Source organism: Sturnus vulgaris, chromosome 2 (assembly GCF_052056855.1).
Source record: "Sturnus vulgaris isolate bStuVul1 chromosome 2, bStuVul1.hap1, whole genome shotgun sequence".
In the NCBI taxonomy this organism is placed as follows: Eukaryota; Metazoa; Chordata; class Aves; order Passeriformes; family Sturnidae; genus Sturnus; species Sturnus vulgaris.
Genome location: NC_142244.1, coordinates 57,420,479 through 57,444,662, shown reverse-complemented (window position 1 = coordinate 57,444,662; position 24,184 = coordinate 57,420,479). Strand labels below are relative to the sequence as shown.

The window sequence follows — 24,184 nt, the reverse complement described above, 5'->3', positions numbered from 1 at the left end:
TCTAGGATGTGTTTATTTCTCATTACCCTGCTCAGATTTGATTGACAATAAATTAAATTAATTTCCCCAGCGCGGCCGCCCCCGCCAGCCGGCAAAGAAAGGCCGAGAGAGGGCGGTGTTGGCAGGGAAATGCCCAGCGAGGCCGCCCGGAAAGCGGGACTCAGGGAGAGTCGGGCTCCGCTGGGATGCTGGGACGCGCGGCGTGCCGGGCTCCGGGACAGAAGCCGCTCCAGCTCTCGTCTGCTACATAAAATTTATATTGTATTATTTACATGTATTATATTAGTGCAACAAATGTCTTAGGGCAGGCTATGTGAAGACAGTGAGGCCACGCTCTTTCCAGTGGATCCCAGTGACAAGCGCATGGAGCAACGGGTACACATGAAACACAGGGAGTTCCATCTGAATACGAGGGAAAAATTTTCTGTTGAGAGGGTGACAGAGCACTGGAACAAACTGCCCAGATGGGCTGTGGAGTCTGCTTCCCTGGAGACACTCAAAACCCACCTTGGTGCAATCCTCTGCAGCGTGTTTCTGCTTTAGCAAAGGGGTTGGACAGGGTGGTCTCCAGAGGTCCCTTCCAACCCCAACCACTCCATGATTCTGAGATTGTGACTAGCACCCAGGGAGTCCTGCTGCTGCGGACCGAACAAAGCAAAGGTGTGCTGATGCTCATTGTAAATGTCAGAACACTCAAGGCAGCTCAAAGCTCATAAATGGGAAGAGGAAAAATCGTTGGTACCTCTGCTGCACAGATAAAGGGCCTTCTTACTTGGCAAGCAATGGCACAGGTGGCTTCACCATGCTTGGGCTGGGAACAGACATGCAGAGGAAAATGCTGAGCATGGCTTTTTCCCTGAGATATTTTGCAGTGTGACATTTATCTTCTGCACTCTATGTATCAGCTGTTTGTACGGGAAATTTTCCACTTTGATTTCCTGGGGAGCCAGGCTCTACCTCAGGACTGGATGGCTTCCTGGAGCTACAAGACCATTGTTGGAGGGATGGAGTCTGTTCCAGCTTCAATATGTTCCTCAGTGGCACAAGACAGGTATGCTAACAGCTAAGCCCAACTTTTTCCTCCTTCTTCACCCTCATTGCTCAACTGTCTGTACTTTGGCTCCAGTGAGGTCACCTCACTGCATTGCCAGTAAATTTTCCACCAGGGCAGCTACATTTCTAATTTGGAGGAAAAACAAGAGGTTGAAGAAATATGGGGAAACCATGAAGCACTTGAACAATAACTGCAGCAAGAGCCAGGCCTTAGGGACATGTCACACAAATGCCAGCACAGACACATTTCCTCCTCTCCAGTGTTATTTCAGAACTACCTGAAAGAGGTATGTAAGATAGTGTGAATGCCAGTGCATTCACCTTCACTTAGTCTTTTACTCCTATTGTGGGGCAAAACAGATTTAGCTAGAGAAAACAAAAGCCAGCAGGAAGCAGATGAGTTTAACTGCTGGCTAGAAGTGGTATGTATTAGCAGGAGAGCTGAGTCTTTTGTTGGAATAAACATATGTCTCTCCTCCCTCTGCAATGCCTGCTGTCCCCTGGGACATCCTGCTTTCTTGCCTTCTAGTCCCCAATGTCACTTTCCTTTGAGTCTTTGACAGGAAGGCTGCCAGCCCACAGCAAGAACCTGTTCTGTTTCTATAAGCTAATTGTGGCTCTGCCCTTGACGTTCCTTGGGGCACAAGGCGAGTTCATCTGTGAATATAAATTTTTCCCCACACCCAGCTTTAAAATGGGGAGGAGATGCCTTTCTCCACTTCCCCCATGGGATTTCAAGGGCCTTGCTCCTTGCAGGCTCCTGCTTGTCCCAGGCATACAGAGCCTGTTGGGCATCTGACCATCTGTCTGAGCAAAGGCTGGATTTGTTTGCTCCCTGCTGGCTGCCGGGGCAGGGCTGTGCCGGGGTGTGCCGAAAAGCCAACCCTGACTGCATGTTTGCACAAACAGATGCAGTGGGCTCTGCTTTGACAACGGTATTTTTAAATCCGCTCCAAACGCTTGTCAAGCCAGCTGTTCTACAAGGGAGTTGAAGGGCATTGCCAAAGCTGAGCGTCAGTAGAGGCAATGTACCCAGCAATTTGGAAGTAAAAGACCTCTATTCATTAGAGTTGAGTAAGGCACTTCATAGCCTCAAAGACAAGGTGCTGTCTTCTCCATGCACTCAGAAGAAATAACTCTATTCACTGGCATACTGGTAGCCCTCCCTGGGAGAGCTGCTTTGAGGATTTGGGAGGGGTTTGTTTCTTTAACTGTGAGGAGCTGGGTTATGATGCCATGACGGGGCTGCTGTCTGTTGTGCAGCCAAAAAACTGTTCCTACCTGTCACCTTGGTAGTCAGGGACTGGTTGTGTCCAACTACTTGTCAAAGCTCAACATGCTGGAGGCACAGTGTGGCAGTTAAAATACACGGATTACATTTTTGGCCATGGGACAATGACGTTTAGAAATTTCATTCCCAAATCTGCGCTTGGGGGAGAGGCTCTGAAGAAAAGTACACCCTATCCCACGGGCCTGTGGGCCAAAGTGCAAAACTGGTACACCGAGGGAGGGAGGTGGAGACCGTGTGGGACACCTGGTCATGCCTGATGTGCCACAGCAGGGGTGTGCAGTCTCACAGACAGCGAGGGCAGTGCGGGACTTTCCTGCGCCAATGCTCAGCAGCAAAGCCCTCCCAGCGCTGCCAGTGCCCATAGGGCAATGGAAACAGCCATGGGGCTCTTGCAGCATGGTGACAGGGCAAGGCACACCGCTGTTTCACAGGATGTGCTGGCACTCCACCTGTCCCAGTCCCCAGTGCCTTTATTTACTGAGCCAGGTGTGGGGGCATTGGTGCTACACCCCCGGCACAGGCTGTTCCCTGCTGCCACTCAGTGCAACACAGCCTGAGGTGGGAAAGGTGATTTTTACTCTGTTTGGAAAGCCTCTCTCAACCAATGCCATAGGAAGGGGGTGGGTTGTTTAATTGCTTTTCCTCCTTTCCCATTCCTGGAAAGAGAGGCTAGCTCAAGGCAGGCACTGTGGAGCAGGACCATGAGTCAGGAGGGTTGGGCTCACCGCCTGTCTCTCCCTGGGGCTCCTGGGGGAGCTGGATCAAGTCACAACACTGTGAGATGCTTGGCTTAGAGCTGAACCACACGGCCAAACTGCTAACCTTGTTTTGAGTTTCCCCTTAGCCTGCCTTATGTTGCCTGCCCAGCACCAACTGTGCTCAGAGCTGGCTTTGGCTGCTGGTGTCTTGTGGCCTTGCACATCAGACCCTGAGGGATTGGAGCCTTTGCTAGATGCTGGGCTGGGATGGGAAGGACTTTAGCTCCTTCTCTTCCCCAGGCCACAGCAGCTCTTGCACACAGAACTGTCTCTCACCTTGGGGCTGAACCTCCCACTGGAGGCTCTGGGACACCTTATACTCAGTCCATGGAAACCTGCATCTTTATGCAAGAATGCTTAGTCTAGGAGTGGGTGAGTTACATACAATTCCCTTTTATGTCACAGAGACCAAAACTGGTATCCTCTCTTCCTCTCTGCCTCATAACAACTTTCACTGCCAGGCATCAGATGTTCTGCAGGAAGGTGCTTTCAGCCAAAATGTTGAAGTGCTTCTGCTTCAGATAGAGAAATAAAGCATTTGTTGGCCCAGAGAAAAAGCTTCTCTGCTGACCAAACACCACTGCACCCCTTGGAAAGAGGCCTGGGTTCTTTTAGCCCTGCTCCAATTTCATAAGCAAGAACAAAGCACATGCTAGAGAACAAATGGGATCTGGATCTCCTCTCCCTCTTGTGAGTGCTGTTATCATTAGATAATAGCAGAGGCCCAAGTCATTCTTTCCTTCTCATTTGATCTTGTTTCTGGAGAATTAAGATTAAGAGGCTCGAGTGATCTCAACGCCCACATTTGTGGAAGGCCAGAGTCCTTGGCCTCTCCTGGGTTCACACCCCCTGCTGTACACACCAGGACACTCTGGGGAGCCTGTGGCTGCTTCTAATCAGATTTTCCTGATTTCAGCACAAGCTGCCTAAATCCCATGACAGAAGCTTATGGTTCAAGGATTCCTGGCACTCTGCTGTATCAAATAAAGTTTGACATTGCAAGATTGTACATCGTATGTTGGCAGAGATTCATTCATGGGATCCAACCCCCCTGAATGCTGTGTGCAGAATGGAATGGAGAGGCTTCCTCCAGCTCCTTTATCTTTCCAGTTTACAATCTTCTTTCCTGCCTTCGCTCTGATGAACCACATCCTGCAATCACATAGCCCCCTCAGATAGTAATTTCAGATAAATTGTGAGTTCCTGGTAGGAGCACTCCCTTAGGCAGAAGAACCACCTTGACTGAATTTACCAAAGGAAATTGTGAGTTCTGTCACATTATAAAAGACCTAATTTTCATTTAATTAGGGATGTATCCCCACCTGCTGTGAAATATTATTATGGTGCTTAACGTCATCTTCACCAATTTTTATGCTTTCTATTCTTTCAAGTTGAGCTTGGGGAGGACTCTACTTTGAGATGTGTTGTGTGATCTACTGCAGGACTAGTTTCTGGTAAGACAAGCTACAAGGGCTTGCAGACACGTGCAGATCCCCTTTTTCTCAAGCCCTTCTTACTACTTACTTTCTCATGTGGTCTAAAGACTCCTTGCCCTGGAAAAGGCTTCCTTTGCAGGGCTGGGGTCCATCACTGTTCCCTGTTGGCCTGACACATCTCTGCCTACGCAGACACCAGGGTGTAACCTCGCTCCTCATGTTACTGCCAGGTTTGGATCTCGTCAAGTGCTCCTCTGTGTCCAGACCATGTAGACAAAGCGCTCACAGCGTGACCCCTCACGGACTCTCTGGGCACCTCTGTGTGGGTCACACTCCCTTCGTCAAGGACAGGCATTCCTCAGCAACACACCATGAGACACTTTTTCCTAGCACGGGCTGGAAGCCCAATGTTCTCATGTGACTCCAGAGGCTGAGGCAATGGACACGTGTCTCTGTGTTAATCCAGCCCTGGAGACCAGCCCCACCCCAGGAGCTCAGAACACAGCCAAGCACCCTTCAGATGCAAGCTCCAAACCTCAGTGGATCAGACTTAAATGACTGGCTCCAAGGACTGTGATTCTGGAGACTCTCCCTTATCAACCTGCAAGTGACCACTGCCATCAAACACCACCCGTGGGTGTTGGGTGAGGCTCATGGCCAGGTTAAGCTGGGCTGGGGCTGGGGTTTCCAGACCCCTGCCAGCCAGGGCTGCAGAGGTGATCCTTCAGAGAACATTGGCTCTGACAGCAGTGCTCATCCTGCTCCATCTGCTGAAACCAGCTGGCAAAGGAGAGCAGGAATTTAGCACTATATGGAGTCTGGCTATCCAGAAAGGCAAGAGAGAAAAAAACCCCAGAGACAGAAATAAACGGTGATGAGTAATCATGCCTTTAATAGCTTGTAAATATTTTTTTTAAATTCTAGACACCTAGGATGTACATTTGTTGTGTGTATCTGACATCTGGAAAAAAAATGAGACCACAATCTGTTCTGTTTCTTCCCTTTTCTAAAGCACATAAATTAAAGTATCAGTCACCTCAATATACAACAGTTTAATGAGAGAAAAGGGCATGTTCTGTTTTTACAATTCAGTGTCACCTATTACCTGAAGCATTAGCTAGAGTTTTAACTAGAGAACTTTCTTACAGCAAATAGGAATACTCAGAACTTAGTCTTTCCAGAAAAATTCAAGAAATTTCCACTCTCTGCTCTCAAACTTCACTTCCTACTAAAGCATCAGAATAAGATTTTTCTGTTAGAAAACTAAAGACCCCAAAAACTCTTCAAACACACCAGGGAAACACTGTCTGTACCATAGAGCTTAATAAACTCAAAACATTAATGGTGCAACAACCTTCTCTTCTAAAACTTTTACATAGAACCTGAATTCACATCAGGATGAACAAGAACAGAAAATGCCAGACTAGGGGTGGCCTTGGTGCCTGTTTCTGCTCAGTGGCCTCCCAGGCTTGGTATCCAGTGAATGCTCTCAGCTGTGACAGCACCTGCAGGCTCAGGGACCTCAGCCCACCCAGCAGATCTGCCTGAGGCCTTTTCATGATTCCGTTGCTGAAGTCAGCTCAACCCCACCTCACACAGCCAGGACTGAAATTCAGATGGAAAGATGCTAAGGACCTTCCTCTCACTCTGGTGCTGAGGCTCCGCCCTTGCCACAATTCAGCCAAGTAGCTCTGGCTACCACCCAATATTCTTGACTATGGATGGTTTCTGTAGGTGCAGGATCACTTGATCAACAATGCAGCATAGCCTTTGACAGAGGGGTGTTGCCCTTGCCTTTTCCCATTACGGGATACCTGAACACTGTGTACAGGGGGCTGCTCCTCATGAGACTGCTGGGAGCTGGTCACAAAAGCCTGTGCTCTAGCACAAGATAGATCATACACAGGGAAATGGGAGTTAGGCAGAAACAGCTCAGATGGCTGATATATCCATCCATTCCCTAGCACTGAATAGAAAACCTCTGATCTAGGGAAAAAAAAAGATGAAAGAACACAAAATAAAGCAAAAACATGACCTTTACTGCTTTTTCATCTTCCATAGCTTTCACTAAAGAATCTGACCTATAAGTGCAGCTAACTCCAAAGACCAATGTACTCTTTCACAGTCTTGTGTGTGTGCAGTGCTAGAACCAAGTCACAACTACAGGTGTGCAGGGACAATGACAGAGTCCTCAGAAGACCTGCTCTGTGCACTTGCCAGTGCTTGAGTTTGCTGATAAAGTTAAGCAAAGAGGTTCATTCTTCTTGAGCACAAAAAAAAACCTGTCAAACCAGCTTCTATTACAGAGATTCTAAACTGACATAAATAATTGTAGTCTTGATTAAAAATAATATATTATTCTAGATTTTTGATTTTTTAGTTCTCATGTAAAACCCCTATACTCTTGACATCTAGGAACAAAGACAAAATATAAACCAGGCACTTGCTGTGCCTTCTCAAGCACTATTGTGGTGTTTAAGGGACACAGAGGAACTTAACAACTGAGATTAATGCCTACAGTGGAAAACAAGAGGTGTTCTTCATGCCGTTGGCTTTTTCAAGTCTCGAATTTGCTTTATCAGGTAGTTCTTCTCGTCAGTGAATTGTTCATCGTCCGTCCTTTCTTTCTGGAAATTGCTCAGAAACTCAATTAGCTTGGGTTGGTTTTTCAACAAGATCTCCACAATAGGCTGTGTTTTGTTTGGACTGGCCACAAAAACCTAAATGCAAACAAAATCAGGCACAGAGAGACAGCAAGGGGGTGGGAACAGAGAGAGAGAGATAGAGGAAGGTCAGTCACAACATCCCCATAAGTTACTTTCTAAGTAACTGAGGGCTAGCAGGCAGATACTCCACTGCTGCACACCTTGTCCCAAGGCAGGCAGACTGGAGTTCAAACGTGTTGGTTCAACAGCAAACTGAAGCAAAACTATGCCCACGTGTGATATCGCTTCCCTTTCATTTTGCTCTTTGAGGATAAAAGCTTTCGACTGTAAACCCAGCTGTTAGAGGGAGCTATCAATTCTCAGCCTCTTCCCACCCACAAGACAAATACACAGAAATTAATTATCAGGAGAATGGAAAAGCTTTGTGTCAGTATTGATAGCATTTCCATATTAAACCAGGCCTAAAATTAGACTTGCCAGCTTTGTTTTGGTTTGGAAAAATATGTCAGAGGCCTCACTTCCCTCTTCCTAATCCATTCATGGGAGCATGGAAACTTACAGCAGCAGGAGCAGGAGGGCTGTGGTGTGCCCAGCACCTTTGCAGCCCTTGCTGACCAGAGGAGGGTGGCAATGCAGGAAGGTGACGTGAGACACAGATACTCACCTGGCACAGCCAGCCCAGCACTGTGGGCTTACTGGCCTTCTTCAGTGCTCTGGTTTTTCCTCCTGTAATCACTAAAGCTGCAGTCTTCCAGCTCTGAACATGACCCCTCATGCCACAGCACTGGTTCTTTAACATTTACTCTGGGTTAAGTGTTAACCTAAGACTGGTTGCAAAAGGCAGTGGGGAAAGGCTCTTTCAGGGACTTCGGGATGCCACAGAGATGGGGCTCTTTTTGGTGGGACATTGGTCAGGAGGAGCAGACGGGGCACAGGGCGCGCGGTGGGAACACACGTGCAGCGCACCCCGGCCACCCCGGGAGCAGCTCCCACATCTGGCTCCACCGAGGTTACCATGGCTGGTCAACAAACACCGCCTGAGCGCTTGTGCAACGACAGAAATAACTCCAGTTATTCTCTACCCCATGAGAAGAAATTAAGGATGGACAGGACTGGCAAGCATCCAGTTTCCCTCCAAGCCTGTCCAAAGCAGAATGAAAACAAACATCTGCTGACAGTACAGAATGGCATGTTGTCCTGCCGAGCACAGGCGGCACCACCGCTGGCTCCCGATCTGGGGCTCTTCTGCAGGTCCCTTTGTCTCCCCTGAGGCTGTGCCCACAGGAGAACCTGAGCCACATCCAGCTGCTCAGGGAGGAGTTGTGTTACCTGATGAAGATCACTCACACTCTGTCCTGGGGGCCTGTGCTACAGCCTCTTGTCCCTAAGATGGCATCTATGGCACCTGGTAAAGGCTGGAGCAGAGTTCAGACTGGACCCACCATGAGGCTTCATACTCCAAAATCAGAGGATGTTATACAAGTGGTGGGGAAAGTGCCAGATCAGGAGAACATGTGGAAGGAGTGGGATTCAACAAACACCAACAGTACCCCATTGAGTACTTCTGCCCAAACAGGAAGCTAGAAGTACTTTTTCATTTCACAAAGGTGAGGCAAAGCATCTTCTCTTAAACTCTGGCATCCTGGTGCTAGAATAATCTTAATATCTGTCTTTGCTTTTGTCTGCTCTGGATCCCTCCTCCTCAGGGTACTCCTAGGGTCCCTGCTGCAAGGTGCTTTGCCCTCTGCTCTGCAGAAAGAGCTGCAACCTCTGCCATGCTGAGTGAACACTCCCCAAGTGTATTACAAAGTTTTCCTTGATCTAGTGTCCAGGCCATAGTCCCAGTGACAGTACACTATCTACAGTTAGTCACACAGACCTCAACCTTGCCCTTCTCTAATCACCCTGAGCTATCATCCTAAATTATTCCTTTTTATTCCCACCTAAACTTCTCAAGTGCAGCACTAACAGCCTCCACTCCCAAGGATCCCTTCTGAGCAGCCACTTTACTGCACAATGCCCGAAATACTCACAGGGCAGCCTCTTACCAGGGACACATCTCCCTGTGGGTGGAGCAGGCAGTTCACAGCTCTCACTACACCTGAGGGACTCTCAACAGCTGCAGCATCTGAGAGCAGCATCTCCTCCTTTGCAAATAACTTTGATACACTGAACCAATGCATTGGTTTCCCCTTAGACTGGGAGAAAAAGGGTTTGGAGATGTAAATCTGAATGTACTTTACAGCTTTTCAGTCTGTGCTTTATCTAGAGAATATGGATCTTGAGATCTCCTGAATATGGACATTTGTCTCTGGATGAGGCTGGAGCACTTCATGCTCTCAGCTGGAGCAGCCCCAGGATGCAGCTCCCTGTGTGCTGACCTACAGCAGGTGATCGTGCTGATGGAAGCCAGACACTTCCAGGATTTGGACTATGATAAATCCGCAGTCATCTGGATGAGCTGCCTTGGGGAAAAGCAAGATTTAAGCCTACAGGCAGGGATTTACAGATCTTAATAAGATCTTAAAAAATAAAATTTTTTTTTGGAATTCAGTTCCCCCTTGGTGACAAGGTGAAGAAACCATCAAATACACTGGCAGGACCCACATGTTCAGAAATCATCTGATGACAATGCAAATGGAAGCCATCAAAGAAGGCCTGAACTTGACATGCTGAACATCTTTCCTCAATGAATATTAGGCCTCTCTAATATTTATCTGAAGGGTGACTCTCAAAATGAAGAAATCTAAATAATTCTTGTTGTAAAAGCTCTCTGCTCTGCAAACAGAACTGCAAGGTTGGTGGTAAATCTAGTAAATAGCATTTCATATTTGACCTACCACTGGTATTACCACAGCAAATAATAAAGAACTTAATTTCATGGAAACCATCACATCCTGTTTATCTTCCTGCTCAATTATTTGTAGATTACAATCTTCCCCTTACAAAACTGGCAAAGTGAACATTCAAACAAAGATCATCTCAACTGCCAGTCTTGCTCAGTGTCAACAGGGACTCGTAAAGAGAGAATGTTCAAGGACCAGAAAATTCCTGAAATGTTATTCAATACTTTGGCAAAGCAAACAAAATCAATTCTGCCAGTATCAACTGACCAGTTTCACAGAGCCCAGGAGTAGGACCACCATGAGGCTTTATGTTAAAAGGATGCCTCTCATTCAGAACTCTGCATTGTCATAGAGAAGGAGCTCAATTCCTAAAACCAGAAACATTATTAATGCTATCTGGAACATTTCAACTAAAATGAAGTTAAATAGGACCACAGAGAACTTGGTTTCACCTGTGGTTTTATTATGAAAATATGTATGTTCTAGAGCACTAAATTGAGATAGATGAGAGAGACAGAGACCCAAAAGAAAGACAGTACCATATAAAAATTCCAGCTCTAAATATAGCTGTCTCAAAACAGAGGCAGCTCCATCTCATGAGTATTTGCAAAAGGCCTGGAATGAAAATCAACTCTCAAGCTTCAAAAGTTGTCCAAACTGCAATTGTTGCTACCTTCTCCATTAAAAGTCCTAATGCATTTCTTCAAACAAGCATCAAAATTACTTGATTAGAGAACTTTACTTTATTTCCTTACAATTAATAACTAGGCATTAGCATCTTCTGGGACAACAGCAGAGCAAGAGCAATTACAGGATGCCCTGGACTGAGTATTTTAGGACTTACTCTGGGGTCATGCACAATGTCACTGTCAGGACACTGCACACACAGGACACACAGGGTTCATGCTGCTTATAGCACAATGCTTCACATAATAATCCTTGCTCTTTAGATTATCCAGCTGAGAAACAGAGAGGACACATCCCCACAAACACAGCCTCAGCTTCGTACCAAGAGCAAACTGTCAGTATGGTCAAATTATGTGAGGCCATTTACAGAGCAAGCTGCAGGAGGTAGCTCGTAATGTGCATGAAAGAGAATGGAAAAATGAAACTGAGGTCACAAAACACAGTGTACCCATTCTATTTTTAGATTTAAACAGTAAAATATATCTTGCTAAATGTCTCCTTAAGAGCAAGAAAGTCGCACAATCCCAGCTTACTGCTACAGGGTGTTTTCCTCAAAATCAGCAAATTGTTTATGTGAAAGCCAAGACAGCTGTTCTCATCCTTTGCTTTTGAATATATGTGAGGTCAAAGGAATCCCTGCACCATGTTCACATATGTCTGAAAGATACAGCCGTCCCCACATACATGCAAACTCAAAGGAGGCTCCACTAATGGAACACATCACAAACCCACCACAGGATCTGAGATCCTCAAAGTGTGTGTGCTCGAGACTGACATCTCTCCACTGAAATCACTGCAGAGAAGAACCAGTGACTCTCAAAGCCTACAACTCTAAGTGATCCCCTTGGATTATTTATGAAGGAGGAGGGAAGAGGTGAAGTGTGTTAGCTTTTCCTCATGATTAAATACTGGGTAATCCCTATGCATACGTTGCCTGGGACATCCAGTTTTGCAAAGCAGCTGCAGACCTTTAGGATGGTGCTGCAAGGCAGAATGTCCATTTTTTTCAGGCAAAAGAAGAGAAGCGGCTCGAGTTTGGAAGAAGAACAACCATCTCCTAAATGGAGAATGGAAAGAGGCACTGCAAGTGGGCACTTTGTCTTAATTTTCCCACTCACAGTAAGTTGCATGAATTAAATATTCTCAGAGCTTGGGGGTATTGGCATTTTCAGCCACAAAATGTTCCTCCAAAATAAGTTTGCACTAGACGTGCTCATCACTTTCATCTCTATCTTACAGTTTCAAATCTACAATAATTAGAAACCGCCTCAGGGAGTAAGAGTCATGAGCCTTTTTTTGGGTCAGCTGGGGCATGGGAGTGTTGGAATCTGTATGCTTACAAAACAAACACTTTTTCATTTCAGCTGTGTCTAACTGGTGAAACATCTAAATCAGGTAATTTAAACCCAAATCTTTTGGCAGCTCAGACAGAGCAGCAAGTATCCACTTCTCAGCAGACCTTTGATTCCAAATCATTGTGGTTAGTCTACTGTAATTTCAGCCAGGACTGCGTTGGTATTTTGCAGGCATAATTTAAAAATGCAGGCACAGTTTAAAATTTATGAGATTAGAAGCTGAGGACAAGATTCCTCTCCCAGTTACATTAAGATGGAATATTACAGCTGACAAGAGAACAGGGCTGAGAGACACCCAGAAACAGGAGGCAGGGACACTGCAGAACAGGGCAAAAACAGCCAGCCTCTTAAATACGTAAGGATTTCAGTAGTTCTCAAGAAGTTAGAACTCAATTTAAGATGTGAAATCAGAGGGAAAAGAGCTTCTCTGACCCTCTCTACAAAGCCAATTCACAATGCAATTTTCTGTAACAAGCCCTTCCCCCTGGGGAGAACCTGGATGCTGCTCTATGCAAGGAACCCAGATCCTCGGTGAGGAGGATCCTAAAAGGAGAGCTGCTGCACCTCTACAGCTACTCCATAGTGTGCTGCTGGTGGTTGTGGACGAGCAGTTTCCAGCTGATCAGGTTCTGCTCTGAGTCTGCAGCTCCCCCACAACGAGCACTGTGTGTGTGAGGCAGTGTGAGGAATGCCATGGGAATGCCTTGGCCCTGCTGAAATGCTGCTGCTGACTGGTACCACTGGAAAAGACCAACAACATCCCACAGACGTGTCTGAGGACGGAATTTGGCCCTTTGAACTGAAGAGACACAACACCACTGTTGGTCAGTGTTTGTTTTTCTGGCACTCCGAGGTCCAAGTATTATGTCCACATGGCAGCAACTGCAAGTGGTCAAGCAAGGATGAGCCTGCAATACCCCAACTCTAACTGGAAATGGGATGCAACATACTGGAAGGGAGGAATGAGAAGGCAGAATGGGAGGAACAGCAATGTGTGACATGGTTGCACACTGCAATTCTTTTACATTATTCTAAGTCCTTTTAAATGCCTCCTAAAATAAGTGAAATCAGCCATTCCCAAGACCTGGTCCATGCCTATCATTAATTCAGGAACAGCAACTCATGTCCTTCCTAAATAAAAATCTTGCATTTAATTAATGAGTGGCTAAGAAACCCCAATCCTCTGATAACTTCTCCCCACTGGCATCTCAAAGGCTGCAAGTGTCTGGAGCCAGACTGCTCGCTTATCTTGGAGCCACACACCTCCAGATAAGGAGGAGGAGTACAAGTTACTCACAGTGGTTTGGTTGACTGGAGGAAGTCAGCAACGGAGCAGCTTACCAAGCTGCTTATTTCATGATAGGAATTTTCTTTTAATTGTCCTTGAAGCTTTTTTTTTTCTTTTAGAAAGCTAAAAGCTTTTCGGAGAAGCTTCACATTCTCTAAGTCTCTGTACTGAATATCTGAAAGTTTTTTTTCCAAATCAGAAATGGCATAAGCACAAAACTCAACAAGTAACCCTGAATTTGTGGAGGGTGTTGTAACCTCTTTCCACAGCCATTTGGTATTTTCTGGCATCTTACTTAGCCCTCTTAGGGAAGGGATATCCTTAGAGGCTCAAAATTCCTCTTCTGATAATCATTAACAGCTCTATTTATAGTTTGAAATTAATGTGTTAATTCCAAATGAGAGTTAGTTTTGCATAACAATCTGACTCACCCTCTATTCCAGAGCAGAGAACTATTTTGATAGGAAAATGGCAAACTTCTAACTTATTAACATTGATCATCATGATAAAAGGGACACTGGTTGGGTCTGGTAATTGTTTAACACTGCATTAATGTCACTGCAAAATGATGGAAGGATGAAACTCATTTCAAGCTCAGATTTACCAAACCCTTTTAATTCCTGTAAAAGCGTATTGCGTTTGCACTGATGCCCAGCACCAGCATCACCTATCTTTAGTCTTAAGGAAGAGTTTTAAGACCTTTTTTTTTATCTTTACCCAGAATCACATGGTTAAATGATCCAGGAGTGGGGAGAAGGTCCCCTGGATACTACTTAGAAGTTGTGTATTTTGTTACCTGTAGCTCATGGCTACTTGACTGACAACCTCCAGCTCAAACCAAAATGATGCTGCTTTTGGTCTTACCTGAAGGCAGGCAAACCAAAATCAGAAGATGAGTGATAGAAACCTTTTCAATTATGACACTCTCAAACACTGCAAGTGATTGTAAAACCCAACTTTTGCCTTAATTTTCTGGACTTCTTCTTGCTTGAAAGACACTTTAATGAGGAGAAGAGAAAGTTGTAGAGGTCACCTCTACAATTCCTATTGGCTCACCTTGAACACATGGAATGCTTCAAATTGAATGTTGGGGCTTTTATCTCGCAGCAAGTTCATCATCAGCTTCAGGTTTTCTGGCTTGCTGATGTATTTTGTCATGATGGCAAAGTTGTGTCGATCCAGAATCAGTTCACCCAGAAGCTGTAAGTACAATTAGAAAAAAAACCCACTTTTTTCCAGTTCACCACGTCGTTTTTGAATGCAATATTTGCTTAAGATGTTTCAATGTCACTACCTTCAAAAAAAAAAAAAAGAAGAAAAAAACGAACTAGACTCTTTATCATGCAGTGGGTTATCTAATGCCCAATAATGCTCATCTTCTAAATACTACAGAGAGGGATCCTGCATATGGGCTGGGTACAACAGGGGCTGGTGTGAGCAGCTGGGACAAAAGCATGTGTGTGCAGCTGTCCCACAAAGACACCCTCATTCCATTCCCATGTTACATTCACATCCCCCCTCTGCTTCCAGGTGCAGACCATGTCACACTTGGTGCACCAGACAGAGACTGACACGTTACTGCCAAGTTTATTGTAACCCATGTTCTGAACCAAAGCACAGGACTGAGCTCAGAGGAGAAGTGATAGTGCTCGTTCCATAGAAATGGCTCAGTGATTCCCAGAGCTCCAGGAAAGAAAAGACACAGTGAGCTCCTGTGCCTTTCAGGAAGAGCATCACAAGCCCTCAGTTCTATTTCTGATGGAAAAATGGCTGCTCCATTGCCATACACACACCTTGATATTCTGCATAACACAGAGTACAAATTTAGGAGGAAAGTGCTGAGAGGAATTACCTTCAAAGATTGTCTCTTTGTCACGTAATTCTCAGAATGAAGGAGTTTTTCATAATCCTCAAAGATCTAGAGTAACAAGAAAACACAAATGCGTCAGATTCATGTCCATTCTTCCTTCTCTTGGTCCTTCTCCCCCAGAGGGGCAGCAGAGGTGGCAGCAGTGCCACCCTCTAACACTTCACTGCAATGCCAGGCCCAGCTCTTGTGGCCTTTTCTCTTGGCTGGTTATCATGCAGTGAATTAACGCCCAGGAACACTCCTCTTCCAAGTGCTGCAGAGGGGGAATACCACATATGGACTGGATGGAACAGGGGCTGGTGTGAGCCAACTGGGACAGAAGTAAGCCAGTGCCTGGACAGCCTTCTCTTACAGAAGGGTGACTCTGCTGCCAGGACATGTGGGTCCAGCACTTATTGTCCACGCACTCATATCATGGTTGTGCCTGGCTGTGTGACTCAATACAACACCCCAAAATGGTGATGGGCATCCCAAATGCTCCTTTAGTGAGGTGCCACCTCGCCTGCCTTCAGCACCCTCACTCGTTAAAGCTCTTTGCCCAGCAAGGGTCACTAGGAGCAAAGTGTGTGCTGGATTTTGCAGGGATGGACCAAGGGGATCCTGTGGTCAGGAAGACTGAGAGAGAAGGCTGCAAAATGTTCAAACTATCTACCAAACAAGCAGGAAAAATCAACACTGCTGTCCCATAGTCACCAAAAAACAAAGATCAACCAAAAAACCCCTCGCTTATGCAATTGATACTTAAAAATTTAAAACGTCAAATAAATGTAGAATGAGGACTGTTCCAGTGCAGTGCTTCAGTATGAAAAGATTAGAAGAGACACTTATTTTTCTCCAGCTAAGCTGCATTAATGACTCAGCAATAATAAGCCTGCTCTCTATTTAACCTTCGTGGTAACCAGAATGAAAGAAATTTGTCTTTTCATTTTGGCAATGAAATAAAGAATACCTCAGGTAACATGAAAACATAACCCACAGTCTAATGCCATGATCTGTATCAATCCAATTTTAGTTGAATCCAATGGAATTTTTCTGACCCACATTTGGTCCAAAATGGAGCCAAAAAATCAACGTGAAAAATAGCAGCTAACCAAGGAACTAATTGCCTTAGGAAGATAATAGGAATACTCAGACCTCAGTCCCTCGTTTAGGTACATGTAATTTCCAGTAATGCTAAAACTTGTTTCAGTAACTCTTCTCCTCTCCCAAAGTACGATAAATAACACTGGTGTGGCCCTGTCGGTGGTGGAGTATCACAAAACTGCTTAAAATCATGGACAAGTTTTCTCCCATGATCTGTTTACATGCAAAGTTTCAGTTCCATTCATGCATGAGGAGATCTGATGCACACAGCAAGGAATAAAACTTGCTCTTAACCTTTGATTTCTCCTGAAATCAAATCCTGTTTTCTTGACGTGTGTCTCAGGTTGTGCAGAGGGAATATCTGCATTTCACATGCCAGGCACAGATTCTGCTCCAGTACAAAGCAGTGTTTGGCTTTGCAGCTCTATGTGAGGAGTTTATGCAGAGCACAAAACCCCTTGTGCATTTTTTTTCCAGCCAAGCATAAATAGATTTTTTAAAAAGTCTTCCAGCATTGATACTTACTACATCATAATTTTGTTCCAGAAATTCTGCCACCAGCAATTTGTGTCGCGTTAACAGGTCCTGGGGAAGAACAGAGAAAGGTTACCTGAGAGAATGAGTGCCTGTGATTGTCCCTTGATTCTCAAATGTGTTTCAGCACTTTTGAACAGAAGGCATTTACAACATGATTTCTATAGACAACACTGCATTCATTATGTATTTAGTAGGACTTTAGGGAGAACTCAGTTAATGTCACGCTAACAGAATCAATGTAGAACTATTCTAGTACTCTTTTTATTCCTTTTTCCCTCCCACCTTTTCTTCTTGTTGATAAGTTATAGTTCACAGTGCTCACATTAAACAGGGATGGGGAAAAGGAAGAAATTAAATTAACCCTTTAGAGAGGACGAGCTATGATCTCCAAGCCAAAAGTGATCTACTTGCTACCTCACAGCTGGGAACGATGTTAAGCCTGAACTGCTATTGCTCATCTCCAAGAATACAACAAGGAAAACTCAAATTCAACCACTGTATATGCATTCAACTGTTTAATAATGAAAGCTAGGACCCCACCTAAGCCATCCAGGTTCCCTCCACCTCCACTCCCTTCCCTGGAACAAGTCTCAGGTAAGTGGGATGAGTCTCTTCTGTAGGGCTTTTTCTGCCCAAGGTTGGCTTTCTAACACAAAGCAGCAGTGGACATTTCAGACAGCTGGACAGACTGCCTCCCATTCCAGAAGGCCAACTAATTCAAATTTAAATTAAAAGAACCTCTCCCACAGAATGGGGATGCGTGCTCAGTGACAGAGATGCAAATGTTCATCTCCAGAAGAGTCTTTTGACTGGATGAATAGCTATGAAATGAGCGGCCAGTAGGAGGAATTTAAGTATGATTTTTATCTCACTGGTTCTTTTAAAACATAACATTGATTGCAATAAATGCCTGATGAAGTCCATTCAAGTTGTTTTTTTTCAGTTTCAGTTTTTTTCAGAATCAGTTTCTGCTCTTTTTTGTAATCTTTTTCTTGGTTTCCTACCCAGGCAGAGACTGAAGCTGATGAGGAGCTCAAGCAGATGGACAGATACATCCTCACAAATAAAAGAAATCCTTTACATACTAATCCTTTAATTTATTTTTACCATCAATTATAATAGGAAAGCAGAGCACTACAAAATCCAGTGCCTGTTTTAAATACATCCCTTCATTCAGCAGGACTGCAGTGACAGCAGTTTTAAAGGCTGAGTGAAACATGTGATTCAGGAGCTTTTATACAGGGCACTTAGAGGCAAGTACAAGTCCTTCAACAGGGGGCACAAATGAAATATAAACCAAAATGAGTTTTTCATAGGAAATGACGAGGAAGTGTGGAGTAGCAGCATTCAGCCAGCACGTTCCAACTGCTGCTTGCACCCTCCACAGCCACCTTATACCTTGAAATACAAACCCTTTTCCTCTGCATTTTTAACAGCTCTGTTTCCTCTCTGCAGTGCACCTGGATAACCTTAATAAAGAAGTACATCTCCAGATCATAAAAAATTCTAGTGCTTCCCTACTATAAATATCCTCAGACTTTAATGCACATTTAATTAAGCCCTCCTCTGGTGCATAGACTATCCAAGGCTTTCAGCTCTGAACCAGACACCCTGGTGGCAAGTGGAAACCCAACATGAGGACAACAGAAATGAAAACGTGAGTTCAGTAATCCAGCCAGCAAACAATCACAGCACTTATTTTTCCAGTATTAGAAATGAGCTAGCTCCATATTTCATGATTAAATCGCTTCCACATCACTTTTTGCTGTTCCAGCTATTCAGAGTAACAGAAAAATAGGAGGTGAGATGGTTGAGATGAGATGAGATGAGATGGTTGAGATGAGATGAGATGAGATGAGATGAGATGAGATGAGATGAGATGAGATGATGAGCAGCTGGTTTATTTCCAGAACTGACCATGCATCAGGTGCTAAGAAACAATTTTTAAAAAACCTAGAAATGCCGTTTATACATTTCCCCAAACATTTTAAAAAGTGGTTTCTGTCCTTTGTCTGAGGATGAACTGCCCTCATACTCCTCTCTTTCCAGTGCATGTGAGGATGTAAAATCCTATTTTTAAATCCTGCTTAAAATACACTCAGTTCACAGAGGACAGAAGTACATTCTACAGCTGTAGATCTACGAACAACATCAATCCCTCTTCTATTTGGGAGGGTTGTAGCAATCTACAGTCCTGCCACAGCTTAACTGACCCCTGTCTCCATCCTGCCTCCTGGCTGGGGTGAAGACTGTCCATCACCACCAACGCACTCTGCTGTCCTGCTCAAAGCAGGATCTGGGGAGAAGATGCAAATCTCTTCTGTCAAGCTGGGAACTGAGTCCAGGAACACTTTTTCTGGCCAGAGACAAATATTCCTCTGAGCATAGGGTAAAATGCCAGAAACAGATTTAAATACCTCAGTTATGTTGCATTTTTATACCTTATCTGTGTTTCTGTGCTACTATGAATTTCATAACCTTTACCTAACAGACACCAAAACAGCAAAACTCACAATAAGGGAAAGATGCTGCAACTGATTAAGGGGTGATTTGAATTGCTAATCCTGCTCAAGTCATTACTGAAGAATGCAATGTTATCTCCATTATGCAAATTTTTATCCCATTCAGTAGGTTAGTAAACACCAGTAAAAAGCCAGGTTTCAGTGTATGTAGAATCACTGAGCTGAGCTCTAACATTCCTTACAATTACTCTTGAGGTCTATCTGATCGTGCTTCTAATTAGCTTTGAAAGGAAAGAATAAACAATGTGTTTCTATGACAGCACGGAGCTCAGTGATAGAAGAAAAAAAAGGAGTTAGATCTAAATTTAGAAAAGTCTTTAACTAAAAAGATTTTCCCTCAGCTTTCTTAAACCGTTTTTTAGAAATAAATTAATCCACCCTGTATGTGAAGTTCACAGGCATCATATTTTGGGGTTTTTTTTGGGTTTCTTTTTCGTTGTTGTTTGTTTGTTTGTTTGTTTGTTTTTCTCTAAGACTGTACTAGCACCTGGTGGGAAGGATGGTCACACACAAAGTCCTAGAAATTTGGCAACTTCACCCAACTTCATTTTTAATACAACACAAACTCTACACAGTGCACTCTACATTCTTCAGACCTAAGCAGTGCTTCCACCTACTTAGCTTTTAGCACTACAGTCCTTACACTGAACCATGGGTCACAAGAGTATGACTATTAATACATTGTAAAATAATCAGCAGGCTTGGCATTAATCTAAACTTGACTGCTGAGCTCAGAAGGGACAGCAAAATTTACAATTATTTCAAAGGTTAGTTTTAAATTATGCCTTCTATTTACTCATGTGGTCATGATGAGCAGTGGGTTTGTCTTGGGGGAAGGTAGGGAGAGAAAAAGGTTATGCATGTTACAAGAACTGTGTGTAATACATGATTAATTTGAGTTTTAAAAGGTAGCATAAAAGGCCATGGGTTATCAAGGTGAAAAATGTTAAATACAAATTTACATTTCTCTAAAGATTCTTTGCAGACTTGAACACTGTTGTGACTCCTGCTACAATCAGACCAAGGGTTCATTAATTATATCCTTTACTAAACAATAAAAAGCACCCAGTTGAAAGCAACACACTGATGATCTCTGATGGAAAGCTGCTCTTGACACAAACTATGATGCATGCATTGAATAATTTACCTTGAATGTAGCAAAGGCATCAGAAGCAATATCAAATGTTGACATTTCCACATATTTAAAAAAGTCTCTGAACTGTTCTGAAAATAGTATGATTTTGGCCAGGGGTTCATGGCGGATACACTCTCTCAGCATAATTCCACAACGTAAGGCAATATTTGGAGATTCGTATCTGGAGAATGAAGAGAAATAGAAAACATCAAAACATAGAAGAACAAAGATAAACAGGCACCTTTCTAGCAACAGGGAATACATGTGCCAGAAGGACACCACACATGGAGGGCAGCTCCCAGCCACAAGCGCTGCATCAGCTGCAGGACCTCATCCCAAAGCTCAGGAGCAGGCACATAGATAAGGCTGACAAAATTTGTCATTGCAAACCTCTCTCTTCCCAAGCCAAAACACATTTTGGTGTAAATTTGCACTACACCTCCTCTCTGTGGAAAGACCGTGGGGAGTGTGCAATATTTCAACAGAGCTCCTTCACCCTTTTGATTTGTGAGAAAGTACAGCCCGTACAATATAATAACCTCCCTTTTCAGATTTAATTCTGAGCTCCTCAGTTTATCCAAGAAAACTGTAACGCCTCATGACCATCCATCACCTCCCACTCCTCTTCTAGAGGACATCACTCCAGAGTATTAAGGAGGAAGGTAAAAAGAGTCTCTCCAGGCAGTCTAGCAGGATTAAGTTTTCTGTAGCTCTGAAAATGTTTGGGGTTTTTTTTGTTTGTTTGTTTGTTTTTGGTTGGTTTTTTTTCAATTTTGGAGAAGTTCTGCTCAATTCGTCATCTGCAGAGGCTCTGGCTGTGTTCAGGACACAAGCATCCATTCCTCAAGTTACAATCCTGTTATGGCACTTGGACTGCAATAGCCAGGAACCAGCACACATTTTGCCCTTGGAGAGGAAGGGAGGGACGGAGGGGGGAGGCAATTCAGATCATCTTCTGTTTCTACAAAGTCTTGATTTCTTTAAAGCTGAAATTAATCTGAAACAAAACTGTTAGAAACACATTTTAAAAGGATGAAATCCAGCAGTCAAGAAGGACTTAAAATGAACTTTTTCCAGCAGTCTGAAATCATGAAATCATGTGAAAGTGGTGAAGTACAAGGGGATAAAAAGCACTCTCTGTTTCAATAAACTGGTTATACTATATAAGAACTGTGTATTATCATCCAGAGCTTATCAGCATCGTTTTTCCTTTGCACAATTAATTCCTATCACTAGGCCAAAAGAAATACAATTAGGAAAAAAAGGAAAAAAAACCACAAAATGCCATCTGTGGTGTAAGTGAGTGGGCCCTCAAATTTACCACCAGCTTGCAATTTAAAAGAACGGTTGTGTTCTGAGAGCATACCAGAGCTGCATACTTCAACCTGCTGTCAACAATAGTTGGCTTAATGAAAATGCATTGCTATTCCAAACAGGCAAATGAAGCTTCCCACCCTCAAGGAAATGCAGGCACTCAAACCTCTATTTGTTTTGGTTTGGGGAAGCATTTGCCAGCTTGAATTTCTAACTCTTCAGACAGCAAAAATTCACTGATGTTTCCCATCGAGGCATCAACTCCATTAACAGGAACACTAATTTTTAAGGAAAATGAGGCAGAGCTGCTCCTAGGAGTGCAGCCAGGAAAATATTTGATAGTTGGCTAATGAATATTTTGGTTGGAATCAAAGCAAATTACATTGTTTCCAGCACAATAACTTTTAAAAACATTAAGTATCAACAGAATCATTCTTACTCAAATGCTCCATTATCTGGAAGTGGGCTATGGACCTTTGGCTGTTCACATAAGCAAGGGAAGTTGGGTTTGGCACCTGGAATAAGCCTGGAATAAGTTTACAGGCTGCCCAGTCATAGCTAGCATGTCCTTTGCACCCACACTTACATGCAAAGCCACCAGGCAGGAATGATAGAAATGTGTTTCAAAATCATTTCTAATGAGCAATTAGTGCTCTATGCTGATGTATTTCCACAACAGAAAAAAATACTGAGTTCTTCTCTGTTTAGATGAACTTAGAACCTAAAGAAACCCCCACACAGTGAATACTGGAGAGAACTAGAAAATGAAACAATGGACTTGAAGTATTTCAAAACACTTATTGTGGAGTTTGAAAGAGGCAAGACTGAGAGCAGAAATGAATTTCTGTGTAAAGGGAATAATTCTTCCATGGTTAGTGCAGAAGATGGTACAAGGTGAAGAGCACAGGCAGGAGATTTAGAAAGCATCAAGCCTGGGAGACACAAGGTCTTAAACAGATATATTCTGACCTGATTCTACACTACTTATGTAGCCTGAGTTTATCCTTGGATAAACTCAAGAGAAATTCTGCAACCTCAGCCAATATACCATTAAAGTTCTAACTGCACTGTGATATGAAGAGATCATCACAACACAGTGTCTAGGGTAGAGATAGCATGTGGCATTATATTTTATATATATATATATGTATATATATACACATATATATTCATAAAGAAGCTTCTAAATTTGTCACTTAAGAGAAACAATGCCAATGCCATAAATTCAGCCCTCAACAGTCACTATCCTAAAGGGAAAATAATTTAAATTACAAAGGACCAAAGTTATTTCTGGGCTAATGCAATAGGCTGACACCAGAGAAAAAAATTGGCCCAAATACAAGTGGCTCTCTATGCATACCAAATACTGTACTCATCTGAAATCCTATATACAAAAGCCTGCATTCAGGTGAAATCCTATACACAAAGCAAGTCCTGGTGCAGCAGCAAAGTCAAATAACTTACACAAATGAAAGAAAGGAAAAAAAGTGAACTATGTGCTGTGTGTTTTCTGAAGCTGAGAAGCTGGAAGGAAACAGGCAACAAGTAAAATGAAGCCTAAAAGGTAGGAACTGTTATCTCAAGCTGGCAGTTCCACTGGAGCATGAGACAGGAAACACTGGGAGGGAGCTCTGATTGAGGATCCTTCCCACCCAGTAGAGCTCACATTAAGCCACAAAAAAGCAACCTTTTGCTTTTGGGGACTGACAGGAGGCCGAGGAAATTTTGCATCCAATAGAAGTACAGCAGTCACAGTACTCTTAGGCCATTTTTTTATAGTCATGGCAGAGGTGATTTTTTTTCTGTCCAGGTAATGTTGTGACGTCATGTAATAAACTCAAAATGGCACAAGTCAGCCAAACCCACTTTCCTTTAGGAGATTTTGATATCTTATATTTCCTATAGCATTATATAAATATATATCTATATAATATAAATTATATAATTCATTCAGCATTAAATAAAGAAGAAAATAGGTCCTCAAGTCACATTTCCACGTAGTGGTGCCTAACACGAGGGGCTTGTTTCCCAGTCCTGCAGCTGACTGCACACACACACCCCGTGCTGTGGGCACACAGCAATCTGTGTGTGCAGGGCCCTGCCCTGGCTGCAGGCACAGATTTCGGGTCTCATTTTTAGACAGTCCCAGCAGCAGGACACAGGCAAGAAAGGCATCATCCATCTGACATCATTACACTGTTCTGCAGCAGCTGCCCAGGCTGGGCAGGGCTGACTCTGGACTTCTACTGATGGATTCAACTGCACTTTTTAACAAAACATTCCAGAAATGGCAATTCTAAGCCAGTGCAGTGCTGCAGAGAGCTAGTCAAGACATCATGAACA

General features: G+C 43.8%; 1 protein-coding gene across 4 annotated transcripts in view; it reads right to left on the bottom strand.

Moving 5' to 3' along the window:
* Window positions 1-5,403: 5,403 nt before the first annotated feature.
* CAB39L (calcium binding protein 39 like) overlaps window positions 5,404-24,184 on the bottom strand; it is a 60,813-nt gene continuing 42,032 nt past the window's right edge. For all 4 annotated transcript variants that reach the window (XM_088159668.1, XM_088159669.1, XM_014868826.2 and 1 more), the window contains 5 exons: window positions 20,540-20,708; window positions 16,859-16,918; window positions 15,233-15,298; window positions 14,437-14,580; window positions 5,404-7,258 (listed from right to left, as the gene is read on the bottom strand). In XM_088159668.1, the coding sequence (XP_088015794.1) occupies window positions 7,079-7,258; window positions 14,437-14,580; window positions 15,233-15,298; window positions 16,859-16,918; window positions 20,540-20,708 (619 nt within the window). In that variant the 3' untranslated portion in view covers window positions 5,404-7,078. The remainder of the gene's footprint in view (window positions 7,259-14,436; window positions 14,581-15,232; window positions 15,299-16,858; window positions 16,919-20,539; window positions 20,709-24,184) is intronic.